This window comes from Schistocerca cancellata, chromosome 7, assembly GCF_023864275.1.
Source record: "Schistocerca cancellata isolate TAMUIC-IGC-003103 chromosome 7, iqSchCanc2.1, whole genome shotgun sequence".
NCBI lineage: Eukaryota > Metazoa > Arthropoda > Insecta > Orthoptera > Acrididae > Schistocerca > Schistocerca cancellata.
In genome coordinates, this window is record NC_064632.1 from 556,727,592 (window position 1) to 556,750,831 (window position 23,240).

The 23,240-nt window shown below is 38.0% G+C and overlaps 1 protein-coding gene across 1 annotated transcript in view; it reads left to right on the top strand.

The window, feature by feature from the left end:
* The window catches only part of LOC126092900 (ankyrin-3), a 345,337-nt gene that overhangs the window by 218,033 nt on the left and 104,064 nt on the right, over window positions 1-23,240 (top strand). The window contains exons 15-16 of the mRNA XM_049908630.1: window positions 6,689-6,820; window positions 10,936-11,142. Of these exons, the coding sequence (XP_049764587.1) occupies window positions 6,689-6,820; window positions 10,936-11,142 (339 nt within the window). The remainder of the gene's footprint in view (window positions 1-6,688; window positions 6,821-10,935; window positions 11,143-23,240) is intronic.

Here is a 23,240-nt window from a genome sequence, read left to right on the forward strand (position 1 = left end):
CTCACCGATTATGGTGACTGCACCCACAGGACTGGACTTCTATATTTATTGATCTGAAAAGACAAAATTGAGGAATGTGAAAAATGAAATACTAAATGGAAAATGACCAAATTATATTTTTATGTTGATTAGTTAACAGCTGACTATTAATAGTTTAAGATGTTTGTTATCAAGTTAATGTGTACAGTATTCACACAGAAGGACTATAAAACTAACAGGGGATATTGAAAGTGAACAGAGATGGGCAGTACTAATGCTCACATTTTTGTATGAGTCATGGGAGAGCATCACAGAAATGTTAAAAAGTTGAACTGGCCAAGACTTGAAGATGGAAGAACTAGTTCCAAGTAAGGAATCTAGGATTATACAGCAGTGCCCATGTATCACTCTCACTGGGACTCTAGAGAAAAGCTTAGACTAATTATAGTGCCCACAGAGGCATTTAAGCAGTCTTTCTTCCCACATTCTTCATGCAAATGGGACAGGAAGAGGTCCTGATGTGTGGTACAGTCAGAAGTTGGGCTATACTCTGCCATATATTTAATAGTAGTTTTAGAGTACAGATGCAGGAAAAGAAGGGACTTGTTTTCTGCTGTGATATTGTGCATTTTTACAAATTGGCAATCAATTTTGTACTAGTGTCCTCTTATATAATTTTCTAGTTATAACTTCCACTCTGTTCTCAGTATAGCCATCAATTCTGAATGCTGTGTATTAAAGTAACATTGTTATCCTTCAGTAGTCCTAAATATCTACTCATTTTTGTTTGACTTCAATTGCAAATCAGATTCATTTTTAAATTTTTTCTTCTCATTTCAATGTCTTACTCATATTGCTGTAGTTATTCCATTTTAGTCACAATTATATGGACAGCAGCCTGTATTCAGACTGTCCTGAATGAAATATTCTCTGATTCCTCACAGTGAGTGATGAACGGAAATTGATTCAAAAATTTAAATTTGTAGCTCTGTCATCTCTGAAAACAAGTGTCCACACTTGTTGCATTGTATCACCTCTTCTGTAGCAGAAAACATATAACTAACACAGGTCTGGTTTGCATAAATAGCAACCTGTAATATGTGCAGACAAAGGTGTATCAATGGCATAGAATCTTCTTTGGATACCTGCTGCATCGATTTAAGGGCTATTTGTGGTATTCAGGGTGCACACCAACAGTCTCACATTGTCAGCTGGAGATGCTAGATGATAGTAGGATAGATAGTACTTCCTAACACACTGCAAACAGTCTGTTGATTGTCATGATTAATGTCCCAATAAAATCATTTCACTACAGTCCAAATGCTATCAAAATAAATCAAATCTCACAAACAGTTATGATCTGTGATCATTTTGCACTCATAGAAGCTGCCTTATTACAACTAAGTTTTTAATTTCAAGACCTTATTGACACAAAAGGATGCCTATATTTGCACAAATTTCATACTTACGGTCTGAGAGTGTACAAGAGTGTACTTAAAGGTTGGTTGGTTTGTGGGGTTGAAGGACCAGACTGCAAAGGTCATCAGTCCCTGTACTTAAAGATTTGATATCAAGTCCTGAGTTTTTCTGTCATAATGCCAGTTTTTTCAATGAAAATCCTCCACTCTCCCAGAAATTATATTTGTGAAATATATTTAGTTTTCTTTCAGGCAGAAAATTTATTGATGGCATCCCTATTAATATTCAGATGGTGAAAGACATATGATTATTATAAATAGCTCAAATTTGTGGTCTCAGGGAATTAGAATGGGAAGTTAATCCAGACTATAAATTATATTGAGGAAAAGGCATATGAGAGTTGGTGGAAAGCAAATGCATGATTTGAAGGCACACATTGAAGCCATCCAACATGTTTTTTAATGGCTGGCATATGAGTGTCAGTTTTTGTGGCACTGGCATATTATACCAAAATGGGGGACTTGAAAATGCAGTTCACAACTCAGGAGACTGAGATTCAGGCAGAAATCCTTTGGACTCCAGACTTCAGGCAAACCCAATATCTCCAGAAGCGCTACTCTGGAAAGAGGAATTAGCAGCTGTGACATTGTCAAAGTGATTTTGCTCAACAAAACTAAATGATAAAGAAAGCTAGGAAAGTGTATGTGTTTGGTAGAAATTACAGTCATTAACTCTTATCTGACTTACATTAATGTAAAATAATGTAAATTTAAATATCCTGATTCAGCAATGTTGTTTAGTATTTCGTGTTTTTCCTATTTTTTTAAAACACATTTCTTCACTTCATTCAGTACTCCATCAATTTATTGTAGGTATATTTGTGTGGTTTACCATAAGTGAGAAATGCTAGGATTGTTAACTTTGGAGTGTGGTATGGTGCTTGCTGTAGCTTTTTCTATTGAGGCAGCTGTAGCGGTGAGGGAATCAGGGGAGTCAATGAGGATATACCACTAGAGATCAGAAAATTGTGGAACAGGTGCAAAGCATTGCAGCTCATCAAGCTGAACTAGACAAGGCAAGGATACATGTGGTTATATGAGGGAGAAGGGCAGATAGAATTGGGAAGTGGCTGCAGGTAATAGATGGAACAGACATAGGACTTTCCCAGACTTTGTTGTCATTAATGTGGAAAATATATTAGATCTGTAGTCCCATTTAAAAGAAGGTGACCTATATGTAGATGAAGCTGTAGAAACGGCACAACAAACTTTCAAAAGGAATTTGATAAATAAGAAGGTAGAAAAATCTATAAAGAGAAAGTATTATTGTTAGGTGGTTCACATAGTACAGGTGTTGGCCAACAATTTCAGGATGATCTAGGTCCAGAGTACCAACTCAGCAGCTTTTTTAAACCAACTGCTAGTATTGATTAGCTGATAGAGGATGTAAGATCATTATGTAAAGCTTTGTCAAAGGAAGATTCCGTGGTCACAGTGGGAGTGCCAGGCAACAGTACTGACAGGTTCATAGTGTTCTATAGAGAGTGACCTGATGAAAATAGCTTCAGCAATGAAACATACCAGTATGGGATTTATGTCTGTTTTGGGACACATTCATTGATGTCACTTGAACTCCTCCATCAGGAGAGTTAATTTGGAGTGTACAGTGCCCATGACATGAATGAAAAAAAAGGAAACTCATTAACAAACTCATCACCTTCTTTGGAAAATGATTTCATCCCAAAGTAATTCAGATTTAACTGAAGTCTACAATAGAACCATAGATTACTCAAGGAATAAACGGGCAAGTTTTGTGAGGAGATCCTCTAGCTATAGTATGAGGTAGGTTTACACTTGTGCCTTGACACTGATTGTCACTTAAAAATCTTCGCATTGCTGGAGGGAGTCATTGGGTTTCCTGGCCGATGTCATCATTGTAGTCCAAGTGCTGGTTTTAACAGGTTCAATCATCACAGCTTCATGGAGGTAGTCAAGTTCTTACTTAATGGTTGTCCTTACGGAGAATGGAGTGAGTTGTGTCATTCAGAAATGGGACACCGTATCTGGTCATAAAGAGATATGAGCCTGGAAATCTGTGACACACCCCAGGGTAGGTTTGAATACAGGCTTGAAGGTGGCACAGAGGTCATTGAGCTCCTGGAAGGAAACAGTGTCAGAGGTGACTCCATAGGTGATGGAGAATCCGAACAGTGAGAAGCAACCAGACTGAAAATGTTGCCCACCAGGTGACTATCGACAACAAAGATATCAGCCATGTGATCTTTTTGTAGGCAGCTGTAATTGTGAATTGATCCTGGAGGGGTAACGAACAGTCACCAGACACAGACAATGCATGAGGGAAGGCCAATCCAAGGGAACCCAGAGGAGCATACATTTGGAGGTTGACCGAGAAAATGGTAGCTTTTGTGTCAACCTGGAAATGGCTATCCTTACTTGCAATTGTGAGGGTAATAAACAACTCGATAGTGGAAGGACTGTACTGAGGAACAATTGCCTGAAGTTCATGTACCGTCCCTACATGCATGTGGAGAACAGGATCCTAATGTCCCGACAGATTGCAACCGACAGTTGAGAAATGTCCACCTTCCCACAACAGGTGCAGTGTGTCCAGCAATTGGGACAGTTTGCTTGCAGGTGTGCATGAAGCAGTCTAGATATGACAAAGAACCCCACTGCCAATGTTGACCATCAGGGGAGGGGGGACAGGCTTTTTGCTGTAGTGTTTAGAGGCCATGGCACATCAGAGATTGATGAATCTCTGCTTCTGTCTGGAATGTAGCTCACAAGAGTTCCCCCCCCCCCCCCCCCCCTCAAGGGGTGCAATGCAGCATCTGAACTGCTGGTACTTGTCGCCGAACCATAAGATGCTCTTTACTTCCTGCATGATGTCAAAAGAGTGTTCAATTTTCAAAATATCGTCCAAGGCAGGGTCATCCAGCTTGAGAGCAGCAGTGTGTACCTCTGTATTGGTAGCAAACTGGACTACTATTTCTAGAATCAAGGAGTTGGCGTATGAGGTTTTTCAATCAGAGTTCATACAAGGAAATCGCAACAGTGCCTCAAACCTTGAAAATCAGTCACACAAGTGCAATTTGACTGCCTAGGTTGCGTGTAGCGTTGATGAACCTCAAGTCACAGTGAAACCTCTTGGAACCAATATGAACACTAACTCTAAAGCAAGGAACACATCTCCTCAAAAGTGACTGTAATCTAATTCAGCAGCTGAGCCAACTTCTTCAGGAAGAAAAACATCTCTGGAAAAGTTCCATGAAAGAAATAATGGACACTGGAGAGTATCATCAGTGACCCGAAAGGCTGTGAAGTTCTGTTTCATTCACTACAAATATGTGTCTCAATCCTCTTTAACACTGTTAAAATGTGGAAGTGCAGGTAGGTAGCTGTTCACCTGGCAAGTGACCGCCACCTGCATGGGTAGGGGACTCTGAACTTGCACTTGATCCTTCAAAAGCAGAATATCCTGATGGAGTAATTCAGTCTGCTGCCACTGCTACTGTTGTTGCTGGTGAAAATGCTGCAGGACCTGCCATTTCAATTGCTGCAGGAGCAGTTGTTGGTGTTGCTGTTCCAATTTGTGGGATGCTGCAAACCTTTTACCTCATCACAAATTATAGTGTCTAGAATCCAACAACTTGAGAACCTATAGAAACTGGCTCATTGACCAGGCTGTCAACAGCAAGTCGCTAAGAGCAAACAGGAAGACAACAACAACAAGAGGAGAACAGACAAAAGAGACAACACCGCAGAATAACGAGTCCGACATGTATCAAAGTGCAAAAACCTAAGCTGTTGCAAATCCAGAGAACGCAACAATGATTTGTGGTGACAATGATACCAAAGCTCAGCAAAATCACTTCTGAAATTGAGCCTTTGCACTGCTAACTTTAAAGGGTGGCTGCAGGCACCATTAGGCTGGCGAGCCAGGCATGCCTTGATGGACAGCACATTCAGTGGTGACACCAGCACCTGCAGCTGTTGCAGTGCTGCCTAGCATCTGTTACAGAGTTCCGTGACTTCTGGCAGGTCTTCAGACTCACCAGGCCAGGATACCAGAATAGCGACCCATCTAAGTGCACACAAGGGTTGGGGTGGAGGTAGGAGTGCCATCCTCCACAACATCAGCTTGGGGGGGCCACGATGTCACTTCTCTCCTTACTGCAATATCCCCAAAACTTTATAATTTTATGGAAATAAGACAGGTTATGACCAATACTTGCAATGATGAAAATAAAACCATCAGGAACATACCACTCACACCTTAACTACCAGTCTGAGGTCGTGCCAAGTCCTATACTTCCTGTAGACCAGTGGCATTCCTACAAGTATAGCACCATAGACTCTTAGATTCCCCACGAATGATCTCTCTTCCTTGTCTTGCAGAACTAATTCCAGTCAGCTGGCTTACCTCCAGTCCAGCAGGAGAGTGCCACCCTTCTCTCACCCCAATAATATTATGAACCGAGCACTAAGTGATCTTAGGGACTGATGACTACCAGTATGATCCCTTGAAGACTCAATCATCATCATTTTCATTGTCCTGAATAATAGAGAAACATTTCTTTTGAGATTATTAAAAACATAGTAAGATGTTACTATCTGTTTTACATTTAATCCAATTGTTCTGAAGAATAAATTCAAAATATAAAATGTTGCTCTGATTTTAAAAGATAAGGGATCATTTTTATATTTGCTTATGTACCCATGTATGCATGTTTTTCTTGTGTGTAAGATGTAATTATCAGGTGTAATTATAATGTATGGTATCAGCTTACAGTGTGCTAATTTCTACGGTCTTCGTGCAATTCTTGTAACAATAAAGGTGTGAAATTGAATGTAATATTTATGCTTACCTGTGTCCTAGGAAACTTTGCTTTGAATATCTCTCCTGATTTTTCTACAATTGACAGATCTGTGTTCTTTATTCTTAGCAGACTATATTACTGGCCTGATAATTCATGATTGATTAAAAGTTGGTTTGAATTTTGCAAGGCAATATGTTTGGTGACAGGTCGAAGCCTTGAGTCAGTGTGTGAGGTATGCACAGACTACTTGGTTGAGCAGCCATTGACCTCACGTTGTGACCCAGAAATCACTTTTAATCCATCATGAACATTCAAAATTTGTGATCACTTGAGTGGAGGAGGAGCATTGTAATAATGTAAAGTAAGATTGTGATTCATAAAAAAACAAGAGCCACAACAATAATATTTCTTCTTGCATACCACACTATAAATGTGTTCTTAAATTTTCAGTTTGTTTACAACTTAATGATATGCAGCAAAAACAATAACAACAAAACAATTGAAGACTTCATCCTAGTGTCACCAGCTCCTGTCGACACTGCAGCTAAATTGTCAAATATCTTTGTTGTACTTTCTACAAAGGTGAGTCTATTAGCTTACTTTTAAAGACAAATTCATATTCACAGGTGCTTAAACATAAAAGAATTAATAAGCTATAATACTGACACAGTATAATATATACCTAACATTACAAAATAATATAATGATGGACAGCATGTATCAATTTAGCATAAAATATGAAATATGGCTTTTTATAATCTAGAATATTATTCAATTACTGGCTGATGAAAATTCAGCATACTTTTTATTTGTGATACTTACAGTAATAATGTTGTTTTTCTCCAGGAGGAACTTTCAGACATTAGCACATAAGTCCACTCATGAATCCTTTCCTATCATTCTCCTTGAGTATTACAATACAAAAGCAAATGGAAGGTTGAATGTGATGTCATGTGCTCACAATTTGAAAAAAAAAGGAGAAAAAATCTGAAACACACTAGAAAATTTATTATAGGTCAGCAGTTCTTATAATTATATTTGGGGGATCTGATGGTCACTCCTTGCTACTTTTATTTGGCATTTTTTTTCTCCTCCCTGCACCCCCTTTTGCTACAGTGGCCTATTATAGAAACAGAATTATTAAGAAACAGCATTTTTGTGTAACAGTTTAATGTTAGACTAAAGGGTAATCTAGATATTATAGCAAAACTGAACACTGTGTCAAAACAAATGGATCATCGATAGCCCAAGGTAATCCGACAGTTGAAACTTTCAATTTATGTACCTTAAATTGTCGGAAACTCTGTTGTACACATCATTTTTTGTTTGTACTTCATTCAGATTACAGTGTCGTTAAGACATAAACTTGCTTGCTAGTTCAAGAATATATCCGTCTGCTAATTGGACGCTTCAGGTCTTGAAATTTTTTTGTGTCAGTAGCAAACATTTCATTCATTATATCCTATGTTTAACTGACATTTCTGGCATAGGTTCTCCAGACAGGTTAATCAGAGTTCCATATGTTTTTGGTTTCCAAGGTTTTCTTTACAAGCTATTTTACTGACTTAAAATGCAACCATCATCTTAAAGGAATCAAAACTTTTGTAACTGTAGTATTCTTATCCAAAAGTTCATTGTTAACACTCAAATACAAGTCATTTGCAAGATCTTATATATTAACTGTGTTCATATTGTAAGAGAGTGAATCAAATATAAATGGGATTTTTTTTTAATTCATTAGCAAAAAACAAAAATTTATTTTCCCACATAGTTTACCACTTTAGAAATATTTTTTACCATTGAGAAGGAAGGCTTTTCATCACAGCATCACAGTATGAAGCTTGTTACATCAGGAGCCAATTGTGTACAAGTTCCTTCACACTCTTGTCACCTTCAAATCAGTGGCCTCCCAAAACTTCCTTAAGAAGTCCAAACAAATGTAAATCACCGATTGGTAGGTCTGAGCTGCAAGTAGGATGATCAAGTTGAGCCCAGTGCATTTCCTGTAGTGTGGAGACCTTTAGAACTGGTGTATGGCCCCTGGCATTTTCACAGAGGACGATGACCATGAAAGTGGTTGGTCTCTTCTTTTGCATCAATATGCATCCCTAACCCTCTTCAACAGCTCGCAGTAATATTGTGTGTTGCTAGCTGACAGTCCTCTGCTACTCCTTATTGGATTGTTTGGATTCGGCAGTATATTGCAGGACCCACATTTTGTCACATTTAATGATCCAACTCAAAAATGCACCACCTTTTTTTGCAAACCTTGCTATAAGCCTCTGACAGACCTCCAGACATCTCAACTTCTGATGTACAGCAAGGGATCCATCTGGAACACACTGTAGAAACTGCAGGTCATTTGTGATGATTGCTTGACAGCTCTCATAACTTATTCTGACCTGTTCTGCAATTTCCAATACTCTTGCCTGTCAATCACCTTCAGGAATCTCTCAAACCACATGAAAGTTTTTGTCTGTAATGTGATGATCCTGTTGCTGATTTTCCACATGTTCTTGACCTTCCTTGAACTCTTTATGGCAGATGAACACATGCATCCTTGACAGTGTTTGATCACTGAACTGTGCAGTCAATTTGTTGAAAACTTCTGTTGTTTGAACTCCTTCACGAGCAAGAAATTTTATAAATATGCATTAACAGTGGAGCACCTGCTGCTCTGACATTTTGAGTGTTACTGACGAAGCTGTTGGAAGTATGTAATGGCTAGCTCTCCCCACTCTTAATGGCCCCATCCATTAATACTAGAAGTGCAGGTCCAGTCCTACCAACTGTTGATGATCGGGGACTGAAATCCTGTTTTTATTTGATTCACCTTCATATTATTACATGTGAACAACAGTCATATACTCATTTCCTTTCAGTTTTTCACTTGTTGCAATCCGAATCAACATTCAAGTATAAATAAGCTATAAAAAGCCAAAATATCACCTAAAAATAATAAAATGCAGTTACAGTGCTTCCAAAACTTTGTGTGGATGTTTTTCTGTTCTAAAAATCTGCAAAAAAGACTGTTAAGAAGAGATATTTCTGATTTCATACTAGGAAATAACAAACTGTTTTAGCCCTTTAGAAGTGATATAACTTTATACCACCCTGAAGAAGTTCATGCTGTTGCTACCAGTTAATTCATCATAAAATAAAGAATACTGTATATGTACATTAAACAAACAAGGGCTACTGGGATAAATCATTGCACTCACATTCTCTGGTCCTGTTACAAAATTGAATGACAGAATACCAACATTTTATAAACCTGAACTGGTCTTGGACTAAGCAAATGGTGATCCGTATAATTTGTTACTGTTGGAAAGCTCTCCACGAAATTATGCCTTTATTCCTACTGGTACATCACAGACATATCATACTAGCAAGATGGAGAGTTATGGTGAGCTATTTCAGGATGTTGATAAGTTGGTGATAGGCAACCTCTATTAAATTGTCCAACACATAGTCATAATGCAGTTAAAGTTTCCAGTTTAGTTCCATTTCTTTTGCGATATGGTATGATAGCATCCCCATAATTAACTTTCTTTGATGATGCTGCCCATGAAAATGTATAGTTTCATCGAAGGGCTAACATTTCTTGCATAAGTTTTACTTCTATGACGTAAATGATACAGTTGAAGTTATATTCAGTTATAGTGATGCATTTGCCTTTATATGGACCTTAACCACCCCCTGAATTCACAAGAGACTAAGTAAATGAAACAGTATGACATCTTATTTTAGGTACAGTGCCATCATAGTTCATTACTCAGAATCCCCCACCTTTGGTCGTGACATCAGTTTCATTTTTCGGGTGTTTCCATCTGCCATTTTATGGCTGAATAAGTTCCAGTTCCATGCACTATATGGTAAATACATTTTCAATACAAGTTACAGCTGTCTCAGATGGCATTTGAACATCGTATTTTTATTGTCTTTTATCCAGATTTTCATTTGGTATTAACTTCCAGTAGAACCCTTCTTGTGATTAACATTTTTTCTTACCAAATGTGTATTTTCTTCTTCTAATGCTTCAGATTTAGCTTCATGTAAATTGTTAACATCATAATTAAAAAACAATTAAACATTGCCAAGCATAAGCAGGTGCATGATGTGAAGCAGTTTAAATGCATGTGCAAGCCACATTACATGAGAGGAAGAAATTTATATCACTGACACTTTACCAGTAATGTAGAAGCTTTGGTGGTGCATAATTTCCGATCACCTGACATGCACCATTGTCTTCATTTAAATTCCAAACCTCACAGTCAGTAATAGCCTGGTGGCATGCAACATTGTTGATTATAATCTGTCAGCTGCATTAGGGCTATGTGCTTGGTGACCACCTGATGCTATTCAATGGAAGCAGGATATATGCCACCATCCTTTCTCTTCTCTCATCAGCAGCATAAATACAAAGTCATACTCAGTGTGTGCTCATTGCAGTTGTCCTCACTAAACAGGCACACAAGATGCAACATTCACTTGTTGCTAAGGAACTTACTGATAACGTGGCTGGTCAACCCCATGAAGTATCCCATTCATGATGGCTGTATGATTCTTATTTTGTATCGGAAATCTTAGTGGTTAAATGAAATAATTTATTTTTGGTTAAATGAAATAATTTATTTTTACTGCAACTGTAAGTACATAATTTAGGTACTAAAATGTGTTTTAAATGCCTGTAACAGGAGAAAGAGAGAGCTAAAGACTTGATAGCTGCTGGTAAGCAGTGTGAGACAATGGCAACAGAGCTGCTAGCCCTGGCTGCTGGGTCAGATTCAGCAGGCCGCATTCTGACTGCTACTGACAGACGAAACATAGAGTTCCTTGATGTACTCATTGAAAATGAGCAGAAGGAGGTCATTGCACACATGGTTGTACAACGGTATCTTCAGGCAAGTATCACTCTTATTATGTTATCCAAGTATACCTTCATTCGCAGAATGTAACTGATAAGTTTTCAGTGCATGTTCAGTGAACCTATGCCCTTCTCATTCCAGTTAGTGACATACTGAGAAAATTAAACCTATCATTTGTCTTGATAGAACATTTCTGTCTGTCATACATTTATAATTTAGAGGGACACTTTTGCTGATTATTAGGACACTGGAAAATAATATGTTGCTTTTTGTGGCCTTAAATAAAAAATCTACCTAAATACAGGTCTTGTAAAGTTATATTGAACTCAAATCGTGTAAAAGTGTATCTATTCTTTTTCCCTTTAGTTGGTTGAACAAATATTTAAAGTGAAACAGAAGGTGGCAGAAAGTTGAGAAGAAAGAGAAAAGACGGTATGGAGTGTCTCACCACGCCAGATGTATGGAAAAGATGTGGACAAAATAATATAGACTGTTAGTGTAATAAATCCTTTGTTGTATAAACTATGAAATGAAAATTTAGTTACTAAGGAAAAGGATGGGTTTTAGGGTAAAGGGTGCAAATATTGTTCTCCGTAAGATTTTCTAGGCTTTAATTAAAAAGTAATAGGAACTATACTCAAGGAAAATTCAAGGTATTACCGTGAAACATAAGTAGTTTCTATAACCACAGTATCATAGTATAAATAATAATTAAAAATTTTATAATATTAACTCAGGTACACAATTCACTTTTATAACATATTCCATATTACTACCATCAAATTCTGTCAAAGAAGCAAACAGAGTAAGGCATTAATTTAACTTTCAGGTACTAAGGAAGTTTTATTTTTATTTTTTCTCATACAATTGTAATAAAACTGACTTAATTAAAAGATGCCATAGTTCAGCTGCCAAAACCTGCTAATAAATTCTTTATTGTTCACAACCTGTTTCATTATTCAGACTGTCATCTAGTAACCTAAAAATCAAATCCATCCTAATGTTCACTATCAGCTCTTGGCATATGTTTTACATTTTATTTCTTAAAGATACTTAACAAGTGTTGGGGCACCACATTCACAAAATATAATCTGATTTTCATTCTTGGGAAGGAACACTAAAAAGTCTCAAATCACTGACTGGTAAAAGAATCACATAGAAAGTGTTTGGTATGAGTATGAATATCCAGCCTTCATGACATCACTTGCCGTGAGCTGGGCTGCATGCAGAAGGAAGTACCAATTAGCATCACAGGCTGCTGTTCTGCGGGTTGCCAGTCCAGACTCAGTCTCCAGCAAATACTTGTTATTTAGCACTTATCATTTCTTAAGTTTCTCAAAATCTCTTATGTTTGTAATGTTTTCATATTCTGGAATAATCAGTGTTTTATAAATGTCCATCCAGGGAGCAGTTCTCTGTCTGTCTTTGACGTCCATAACAAATGTACTCTCAATACTAAGTAGTGTACTTCTTTGACAACCCTAATTATGGATTTGTACTTGATTGTGATTATGATGTGACATTTTTTGGTGGAGATGCCAAGTACTACAACTCATCCATATCACTGTGGCTCTAATTAGATAATGTAAAATGCATTGCTTACATGGACAAGAAACAGAATAAAAGTAGGACATCATTCCTGAAGTCCATATATTCAGCAGACCAATGGATTCCAAATCAGCAGCAAGTCAGTCACACATCAGGCATCCATCAGTATTTTCTGGAGACATTGGACAGGGCCCGATGAAATGTTTCTAATGATTTGACCAAGTCATAAAGTAAAACAGATAGGATGACATGGTGTGTTTGGTAAAAGTGCACTTTTACTTGGATTCACAGTCCAGCAGTGGTTCAAGAACAATAAGAGAACCTTGGTAGCTAGGACAAATACCAGACTGAACTGAAGAAAACATTTTATGACAATCAATAGTGAGTCCACTTAACTGAAGAACAGGGCTCACAAAAGTCATGGGGAAATGACTCACTGTTATCAGTGAATGTTTAGACCCTATGCCACATTGAGAATCCAAATATGGCAGAAGCTGACAAAATCTCATATTTGATGAAAGGGGTTGCAGAAGACATGTACGGAGCTCTGCTGGTAAAGGATGTCACAACAACAGAGGAAAGCATAAAGTGGTGCCAGCACATTGAGGAAATGCAGCAGGAAGGAGTCACCAAAAGACGTAGAATCAACTCCAGAATGTGATTCATTTCATAATTGTGAAAGACCATCATGACCTTGCCTCTCTAAAATCCCAGAAAGTGAGAGAAGCTATATCAGCCAGAAATGTCAGTCTGAATACACAAGAGGTAGCAGCCATGAATGTTGACACCACATGTCAGAAGGTAATAGAAAATGTTGAGGAACAGAGATATTGTTCTGTAGTACCAATCTCTGCCACCAGTTGAACATGCCACAATAAGTGAACATAGACTTAATGCTGTAGACGTCAAAAGACAGCCCAGCATCTGACCAACACAGTTACAACCACCTCTTCTGCCAATTATAATGCTCCACAAAAGAAGAGACATTTTTATGATGCATTGCCCTGCACACATTGTACTTTACTGCAGTGAAAGAAGACAAGTGTTTGATGACTATTATGCTGCAAGACATCAATCATCTATGTCTCCATACATACTCTGCAGGCCACCATACGGTGCATGGTGGAGGGTTCTGTATACCAATACTAGTAATTTCCTTTCCTATTCCACTCACAGATAGAATGAGGGAAAAAATAACTGTCAATATGCTTCCATATGAGTCCTAATTTCTCATATCTTACCTTTGTGGTCCTTACATGGAATGTATGTTGGCAGCTATAGAACTGTTCTGTACTCGGCTTCATGTACTAGTTCTCTAAATGAGTGCTGACTAATTGATGAATAATCCTGTGTTAATAACACCACTTGTTCTATCTTTACACCACACAGGATTGGAAATGATCACAACAGTCCTTTTCTTGCTAGTCAACTACAGACAATTATAGCCAATCTGTGGGCTGAAGCCCATTGCCGTACCCTACATGAGACCGCTACCCAACATGCCAGAGCTATTTGCTGTCACTGTACAATGATACCAGCCACTCACCTACCTGCCAAGTTCAGGAAAGCTAATCAAGATGACCACCTATGGACGGGAGGATGTGACAAATGAGAATCTTCCATGGACAGATATCAAGCTTCCAGGAAATCTCATCAATGACCAACCTGACAGGGCCCTACACAACTCAAAGACTTTTTTGGATTGTTGAATGCTTACAGTCACCAGCAAAACAAGACTGTGTCCAGCAGTATGAAAGTGATTGTGCTGAAAGTCACAATTGGAAACTATGGGCACTTGTTTTTCAGTGCACATCTCACCAGATGACCCAATGGATTTACCAGGATAGTCAGCCAGCATAGAGAATGGTGATCCATCACAGTAGTGAATGGCTTGCCAAATAAATTTTGTTAGAACTTGTTGATGTCCCAAATTACTGCAAGACACCCATTTTCAGTTGTAGAGTAGTTCATCTCAGACTTGAAGAGTACTCTGGAAACCCCAAGCTTTTCAGCCTTTTCAACACCTTCCTGAATTTGAACTGTGCTGCATCTATCCCATAAGCTGTGAGTGTCATTGTGAAGTTCTGTCTCAGCATTATCATAAACAGTTCTATGATTGGAGAATATGTTAGCATTTCTTTAAGAACAAGGAAGTGCCTTCCTTCTGCCTCATTTCAGGAAAATTTGGCATCTCCTTACCGTACCTGTTGCAAGAGATTGTCTTGACACTGAAGCCGTTAATGAATCACCGGTAGTATGAACACATTACAAGAAATCTCTTTACGTCACTAGTGTGCCTAACAGTCAGAAAATCTGAGACTGCTCTTATTTTCTGTGGATCACCATGAACTAGATGCCCCAAGATTTCTATTTCTTGGGCAACAAAGAGGCACTTTTTCAGATTCAGGCAGAGGCCTGCAGTCTGAACACACTTCAAAAGAGTTGTCGAGCAAATTAAATTTTCTTCAAATGTCTTCAAAGAAATGACAGTGTCATGCACATACCAATGACACATTGTCCTTGAGAGTTGTTGGAGCAGATAGACCATCATATGCTCTAAGGTGGCTGGGGCATTACATAGTTCAAACCACATGACCTTGAATTGAAGCCACTAGGTGTTATGATGGCAGTATTTTCCCTGTCGGCTTCATTGACCTTGATCTACCAGTAACCTGTCTGCATGACTATAGCTGAGAAATACTTTGCTCCTCTCAAGAAATCTAGGGTGCCATCAGTGCACAGCATTCAGTAGACTTCTTCATTCATGATTTTGTTGAGTCGTCATTAGTTGATGCAGAAATACTCTGCACTCTTTGCTGTCCTACTTCCCAAGGACCACAGGAGAGGACCAAGTACACTCTGAAGATTCAATAATATCATCTTGCAGTATCTTCTCCACTTCTTTCTGAACTGTGCTACATCACTCAGCCAGTGACACCCTGCATGAGCACTGGCTATGTGGTGGATAATCCCGCATTAATATGGCATTTTACCATGCGCCCCTTGGTTTGTGTTTTCTTCACTCTGGACTGGAAAGTGTCTGAAAATTGACACAGAATGCCCAACACTAGCCAACGTTGTTCCTCAATCAGGCCAAACCATGTTCGCAGTTAGATAACAGCTTCTTCCACTGTACTGTCAGTAGTGGAACCGAAGCACAATTCATTGTCTGTGCTGACCATCCTACACTGATTTGGCGGTTCCTACACACATATATTTTGGGATGAATTGTGGCTTCTTGTGACATTTGTCATCCAAAGTTCTTGAAGCCAATGACCTTTCTGCAGTGGTAACACCGGTTCCTGTCAGTTGCATTGTCAGACTGGACTAGCACTTGGATGTGTGACCATCCAGTCTGCTGAGTACTGTTGCTGCGTGGGGTGTGCTCAGCCCTTGTGAGGCAAACTGATGATCCACTCGATTGAGAGGTGGTGGCTCTGGTCTCATAAACAGACTTACAGCTGGGAGAGCAGTTTGCTGACCACATGCCTCCGCATATCTGCATCCAGTGATGCCTGTGGGCTGAGGACGACGGGGCAACCAGTTGGTCATGGCCTGTTTGAGCGGAGTTTAAAGTTCTCCTTGACCACCTGTTGTCCTTATGATTGTTGCTGCTATGTAATTTCTATTGTGAGTCAGAGTAGCTTTTTGCAATTAACAAAAGTTCCACAATGTACCTGAACATTTAGATTGATGACTGGAACTTGTCTCATTGTTGATAGCAGGATAACAATGTCTTCAAAGGCAAACAACCATTCGGAGCAGTCTTTACTATGTGTGCTTGCTGCAATAGCTTCGTCTGTCTGGAGCTCTGGTCTAGCACAGTCTGTGACTGCTTATGATGGCTGAGAATAAGATTATGACTACATTCTGTTAAAACAACAGATTTGAAGAGCTTTGTTCTGTCATAGGTACAGCCCAAAGTAGTGCTTTAGTAACATTTGTCAATACTCTCACTTTTCATACAGGCATATTCCTTGAAAAAACTTATCTAGGGAGACACCAAATTGCAAATGGTCTTGGAGTGAGGCACAGAAAATATCTTTCTTTGTTTTTAAGGAGGTATTAATGTCATATCCAGCCATAAAAATGTATGACGAGAATGCCGAGACAGACCTTCACACTGATGCAGCTATGGAATAGGGAGCAGTTCTAGTGCATGTTTGCTGGAAAGGTATTATGTTATGCTTTCTGAGTACTCTCCAAGTCCTAGATGAACTTCTCTACAACCAAGAATGAATACATTGCAGTTGATTTGGCCATCAACACGTACCAGCCACATTTTTTTCAAACCATTCACTGCTGTGATGGACAATGATTCTCTATACTTTCATACATTGATCCTTCTGATTGAAGGTTTGTGGGACTTCAGCCATTCACTTGCATAGTGAAACAAAACACCTGCAGCCATCCTTTTGATGTTATTTATTATATATAGCAGCGAGTTTCAGTGATTCAGTACATCATCTTCAGGCCTTAACTGACAGTGAGGGGGGTGTACACAATTGGGAGTTCACCCTATCTGCATCAGTTAAGGCCTGAAGTTGGTTTACTGAGTCACCAAAACTGGTTCTGTGTAATAAATAACATCAAAACAACAGCTGCAGGTGTTTCATTCTCTAGGCCATCTGACTAGCCTGAAAAATCCATTGGCTCGACTTGTGAGTGAAGCTTCAAGAGTGTGTCTTCACAGTGGTATACAAAAACTGACACAAACACAAGGTCACTGACTGTCTCTCAAGTTATCTATTGAGGGAACACAGCATCATGGATGAAATCAGTCATTGCTGCACTAAATGACACTGCTGCTGAAAGGAAAAAGGAAAAAAAAAAACATAGAAGCCTTGGAGGGGGAGAAACTGATCAAAGAAGAATTCTAATTAATAAATGGGTCATTGATAAGAGGAACTGTGCTCCAGTGGGATGGGAATGGTTGCTTGTCATTCCATCTAGCCTAAAGTATTTCTGCTGTGCTGCATCATCAGGTCATCTGTGGTTTGTGAAGAATCTAAACTGAATTATACACAGATATCACTGGCCTGGTCTCTACTGGTCCATTAGATACTACGTGAACCACTGTAGGCAGTGCCAATGACGGAAGTGCATGTTGCAGTTACCTCCAGGACATTCGATACAAAACCCATCCAAAGCAGCATTACTAGATTGAATTGGAATTGACCTTTTGGAGCAGTTCCCAAAGTTGACAGATGAGAATCAATCATTTATAGTCTGCACTAACTACCTCACCCAGTATGGTGTCACCATTGCTGTGCTCACTAATGAAGCACTGTAAATTGTGAGACTCTTTGTAGAAGACATAATTTTGAAGCACAGAGCACCATACGTGATTTCTAACCATGGAAAAACTTTTCCAGTGAAGACTAGTATCAGAGGTAATTTCATGTTGTGACACCACCCACAGGATGCAAATGGCCTACCAACTGCAGACAAATGGACTCATAGAATAAGACATTAACAGACATGCTCTCAATGTACATTGATGTCAAATGTGGAGACTGGAGTACAATACTGCCTGTCATGACATTTACTTATAACACAGAAAAGCAAGGCAATACTGGCTTCAAGACATTGTTTCTGGTCCACAGTCACAAGGCTGAAATGACAATAGATACATAGTTCCAATTTGAACTGTCCAATACTTAAGATGACTACATGGAATGCGTCATCACCAGGACCTAAGAAGCAAGCCAGCTGATTCACATATGGATGCTGGATACACGTGGGAAGAAGCAGGAGCTTCATAATGCCAAGCACTGGCCAGTGAGAAACAGACCAGTAGACTTGGTAGGGATTGTTACACCTGTAGAGAAAGTGGGATCATCAGAAAAATTGCTACAGTGATACTTTGGGCCATAGCTTATTCTTTTTCACTTGTCGGATGTCACAGATGAAGTGAAGGATTGTGACGCTGCACTAAGGAAACAAAAGCTGAGTGGTGTCACCCATGTCATCTGTATGAAGCCCTACTACAGTCCAGAGGAGCAGATCAATGATGGGGGGTTCTTGTTGAAGGAAGCTGCAGCTTCACTTGACAATTACAGTTCTTTGACAGGAGGGGCTACCTTCGATGCTTGTCATTGTGAAGAGGATGTGACAACATGAGTCAAATGTGAGGATACTCCAGCACAGCCATACAGAGGACTACTGATAAGATGTAAATCTAGGATGCTGTAGTCAACTTTAATGAGCACTTCGAAACAGCAGTTCTCTGTTTCTCCAGGAGAGGGAGCAATGCTGCAAGTTGTGTTGCATGCAGTATGGAGTACTGGTTTAGCATACTGGTTGAACTGCTGTTGGTGATCAGTTAAAATCTAATCACTAGGAAATACTTGTTATTTAGTGTTTATCATTTTTAAAAGGTTCTTGAAATTTCATATGTTTGTAATTTTTCCATATTCTGGGATATTCAATGTTTCTATAAATTACAGCACTCTCCATCCAAGAGACAATTACATTCCTTATGTACTTCTGTTCCCATAAGTAATTTGTTTTCAGTGCTAATGTTGTACATGATTGACTACCCTGCTTTCACATTTGAACTTGATTGTGGTTACAATGTGACAGTATCAATGAGTCTGGTAGGAACTGATCAATCCATACAAATACCTGCGTTTAACAACTTTTAGGGATATGAAATGGAATGATCACATCAGCTCATTTGTAGGTAAAGCTGGTGACAGACTACTGGTCCCTTTTTTCCATATTCTGGAATATTCTGTGTTTATATAAATTGCTGCACTCTCCATCCAGGAGACAGTCCTGTTCTGTATGTACTTTGGTTCCCATAAGCAATGTGCTTTCAGTGGTAAGTGCCATACATCATTGATGACTGCTTTCAGATATGGTAATGCATAAATAAACAATTTCAAAGACTGCAGAAATGCAATGAGGCTAGGAAGGCTATTAATACAGAATGCTCATGTAATCTATCCTAGAATGTTGCTCAGTTGTGTGGGACCCATATCAAATAGGACTAAGGAGAGGATATTGAAGGTATAGAAAGGAAGGCAGCACAAGTGTTCCCAGTTTTATTTGATCCAAGGGGAAATGTTGTGGAAATGCTGAAAGAATTGAGCTGGCAGCCCTGAAGATACACACAAACTGTCATGTGAAAGCCTTCTTAGGAAGTTTCTAGAACCAACTTAAAGTACTGTATCTAAGAATTTAGTATAATCCCCTAGATATCCCTTCCACAGGACCAAGAAGACAAGATTATATTAATGTAGTGCACACAGGAGCTTTTTAACTACTCATGCTTCCAGCACCCTTATGTGAGTGTAATGGGAAAAAGCACATTAACTATACAGTGGGAAGTACCCTATGCCATGCAGTTTACAGAGGTTTTCAGAGTATAGATGTAGATGTAGACATACATTTAAGTTCATTGTCATGAATGTATTACCCTCACAACTAGTGAGCAGGTGAGCACCTAGTTCATGACTAATGCTTCTTGTGTAGCCACAAGAGTAATACTTTTATATTATGCTGATCAGGAGGCAAAACATCTAATAATGTAATTGGACCGAAAACAAAATTTGTCAAAATTTCATGAACTTCCACCTCACAAATCTGAACACTCTCAAGTGTCCACCTAACTCAACAGTATGGTAGAGCTGGCTCTGATTGCAGTTATACATTACACTGCAGTTTATGTTATAAAAAAAGCTATCCTACATGCACAGAAATCTTGACACCAATGCTTCACCACTAACAAAGACCGGCTGTAGCATTTAAGCATTCACAAAGACTAGAGTATGGGAACTGGATCTGTGTGGGGACAAAATATTGATCATTTACCTTACTGTTTGAAATAATACTCACAAGATGCTTTTGTTTTTAGTATCTATATGTTTGTCACATATTAACTGTTCAGTCAACTGATCTATAAAATTTTGTTTATAAATTAACTTTGCTCTTAAAGGTAAACATTACATTGTCTGAACTCAATAAATATTTCAGAAGTTCCTGTGTATTAAAGGATACTGAAAGCACAGTAAATCACTTATCCTCATGCCAAATGATTATTTGTAGTGTTCAGTGAATAACACACAGTTTCTAACTCACAGTACTCTGGCTATCCATGATTACCAGTTCAAACTTTTTACCATAGTGTAGTGTACTTTTATATTCTTTTGATTTAATTTTTATTGATCTCAGAAATCCTGTTGTATGTTGCTACACACAGATTTGGGACAAGTCACAATAACAATTAGTATAAATGTTCTAATTGACCATAAGAAAAACAATAGTTTCTTTTGCAGAATGAACCAGCTATAAGCTTATGGTAATAAGAAAATATTTAATTTTAGTGCTTAGGTTGACCTTAATAAACCCTGCACTGAAGCAGTTCTTCTGAATTAACATTTTTGGTTTTTTCTGAATCCTCCTCTATTGAACATAGCTTTCAGATAGCTTTTTTATAGAATTTCTATGTGCCTTAAATTGCTGTGCCCTTTATGCAACCATTGACTAAGTATACATACACATCATTGGGATGATGAGTTTGATGATGGTGGATCTCATTTATTGTTTGTAAAAATGTATAAATTTTCACAAATAAAATACTCTGTTTTGTGAAAATAAATACAAAGCCCTTACAAGATATACAAATATACCAAAATATGACAGTAAACACTGATGTAAGCAGTAATCAACAGTATGATACATAAAGCAAGCACCAACGGAATGAACAGTAGCACATAAAAAGAACAGAACCTAACAGCAAATTTGTTGGAACACACATTGGACACAAAGAAAAATATCTGTAAGTCCATATTTGTACCAAAGGTTGCAGCACCTTAGCTGTTTATTATAAAATGTTGAATCAAAACACCTTCAACTGTCTAAATTTCCAGTTACTATTTTATTTGACTAGCTTGTTTCAGCACTACATCTTCAGGCCCCTTTATAAAGACAACAATGATAACCATGTGAAATATATAACACACAGGGCAGTGTGAGTATCATATACAGTGGTAATATGTAGTAACACATAACAATACTGAACAGTACAGGGAGTAATGTCAAAGTTAAAGATAAATTAAGGAATAAGATGAGAGAGTTGTTGCACACTGTATTAATGTAAACTAGAGAACAAAAGATCTACATCATATAATCATAAAAAAGAACTTACTAAATGGGCCTCAGTATCACATGTTATGCACAGATAATCATGATGTAATGCTAATTTCAGTGCCTGTGAAACATCTGGAACAAACAATAACAGACACATACTGGTGAATCCAAACTGAAGGTAAAATATTTATTTGTATGTTGTCATACACTAGTAAAACATTTAAAAAAGCTTAAAATAGGTCAACCCCACATTAACTATCTGTATCACCATGTTCCATATACTAATAGTAACTAATAAAACAAGAATATGAAGTTACATCAATGCAATCTGTCAATCACAGATTCATAAGGTGACAATTATTTAATAAACACATTGTTAATGAACCAAACTGTGAATCTAATGTAATATACCATGACAAATTTCCACTTCACTTAGCAAGAAGTGATGAAATATGTGGAAAAGATGATAACCAACAGTATCATGAAAGTGAGAAATCTGCTGATAGGCAGGTGCATGGCTAGTTGTTATACCAAACAATAAACTATGAAATAAGTCTACATTATCAAGGTTTCCTGATTATGACTCAGTACTGATTGCAATGCTTTCATGTGTACTGTATACATGGGATATCTTTTATGAGGGATACATAATTGAAGATTGTGATTCTTGTACTTTTTGCTAGCAATTTTGTGCACTAGGCATGTAACTACACATGATACTGTTTTACTGGTCTTCAACATGTACAAGAAGAAATTTTACACATATTTCTTACTTGATTTTTAACATCATTTTTCTAAGCTGCACTATAATTGTGCAATTACTTATGAGATGGCATAGATGTTGTTAGGTTTTAGTATCTTTCTAGTTTTTCACAAGTCCTGTATGACACAAGTTAATGTTTCTTTGACCTACTCTCTTGTTTACTTTCATTTTTCGACATGTAATCGTGATGGTTGCTACACTACATCTGTTGGCATTATGGTGTTAATGTTGTGTGTTCTTCCCTCATTACATCCTTTTGATGATACACGGCGGGTGTTCATTTATTAGTTGACATTGGTATGTTGTTCAGATTGCACACCTGTACCTCTAATGCTTTGATAATATTCAACATAGTATTGTGTTATATTACTTGATATCCAATTCTCATTTAACCATTTATGAAGATACTAATTGACATATTACATATTGTATAGTATACCTTGACACATTTTCTGGTCACAGGTCTTGTTTTCCATTGTCTTACCCTCGTTAAGGGCTATATGTCATATAGAGCTACATGTCTTTTGTCATTGACTGAATGTCTTTCTAATATAATGTGTATGTATTTCAGTACTGTTCTTTAAACTTACTTCATAGTTTATTATTTAGTATAATGCCTAGCTGTACATGCCTACCAGCAGACTTTCACTTTCATGGTACTGTTGGTTATCACATTTCCCACATATTTCAGTACTTCTTGCTAAGTGGAAATTTGTTATGGTATATT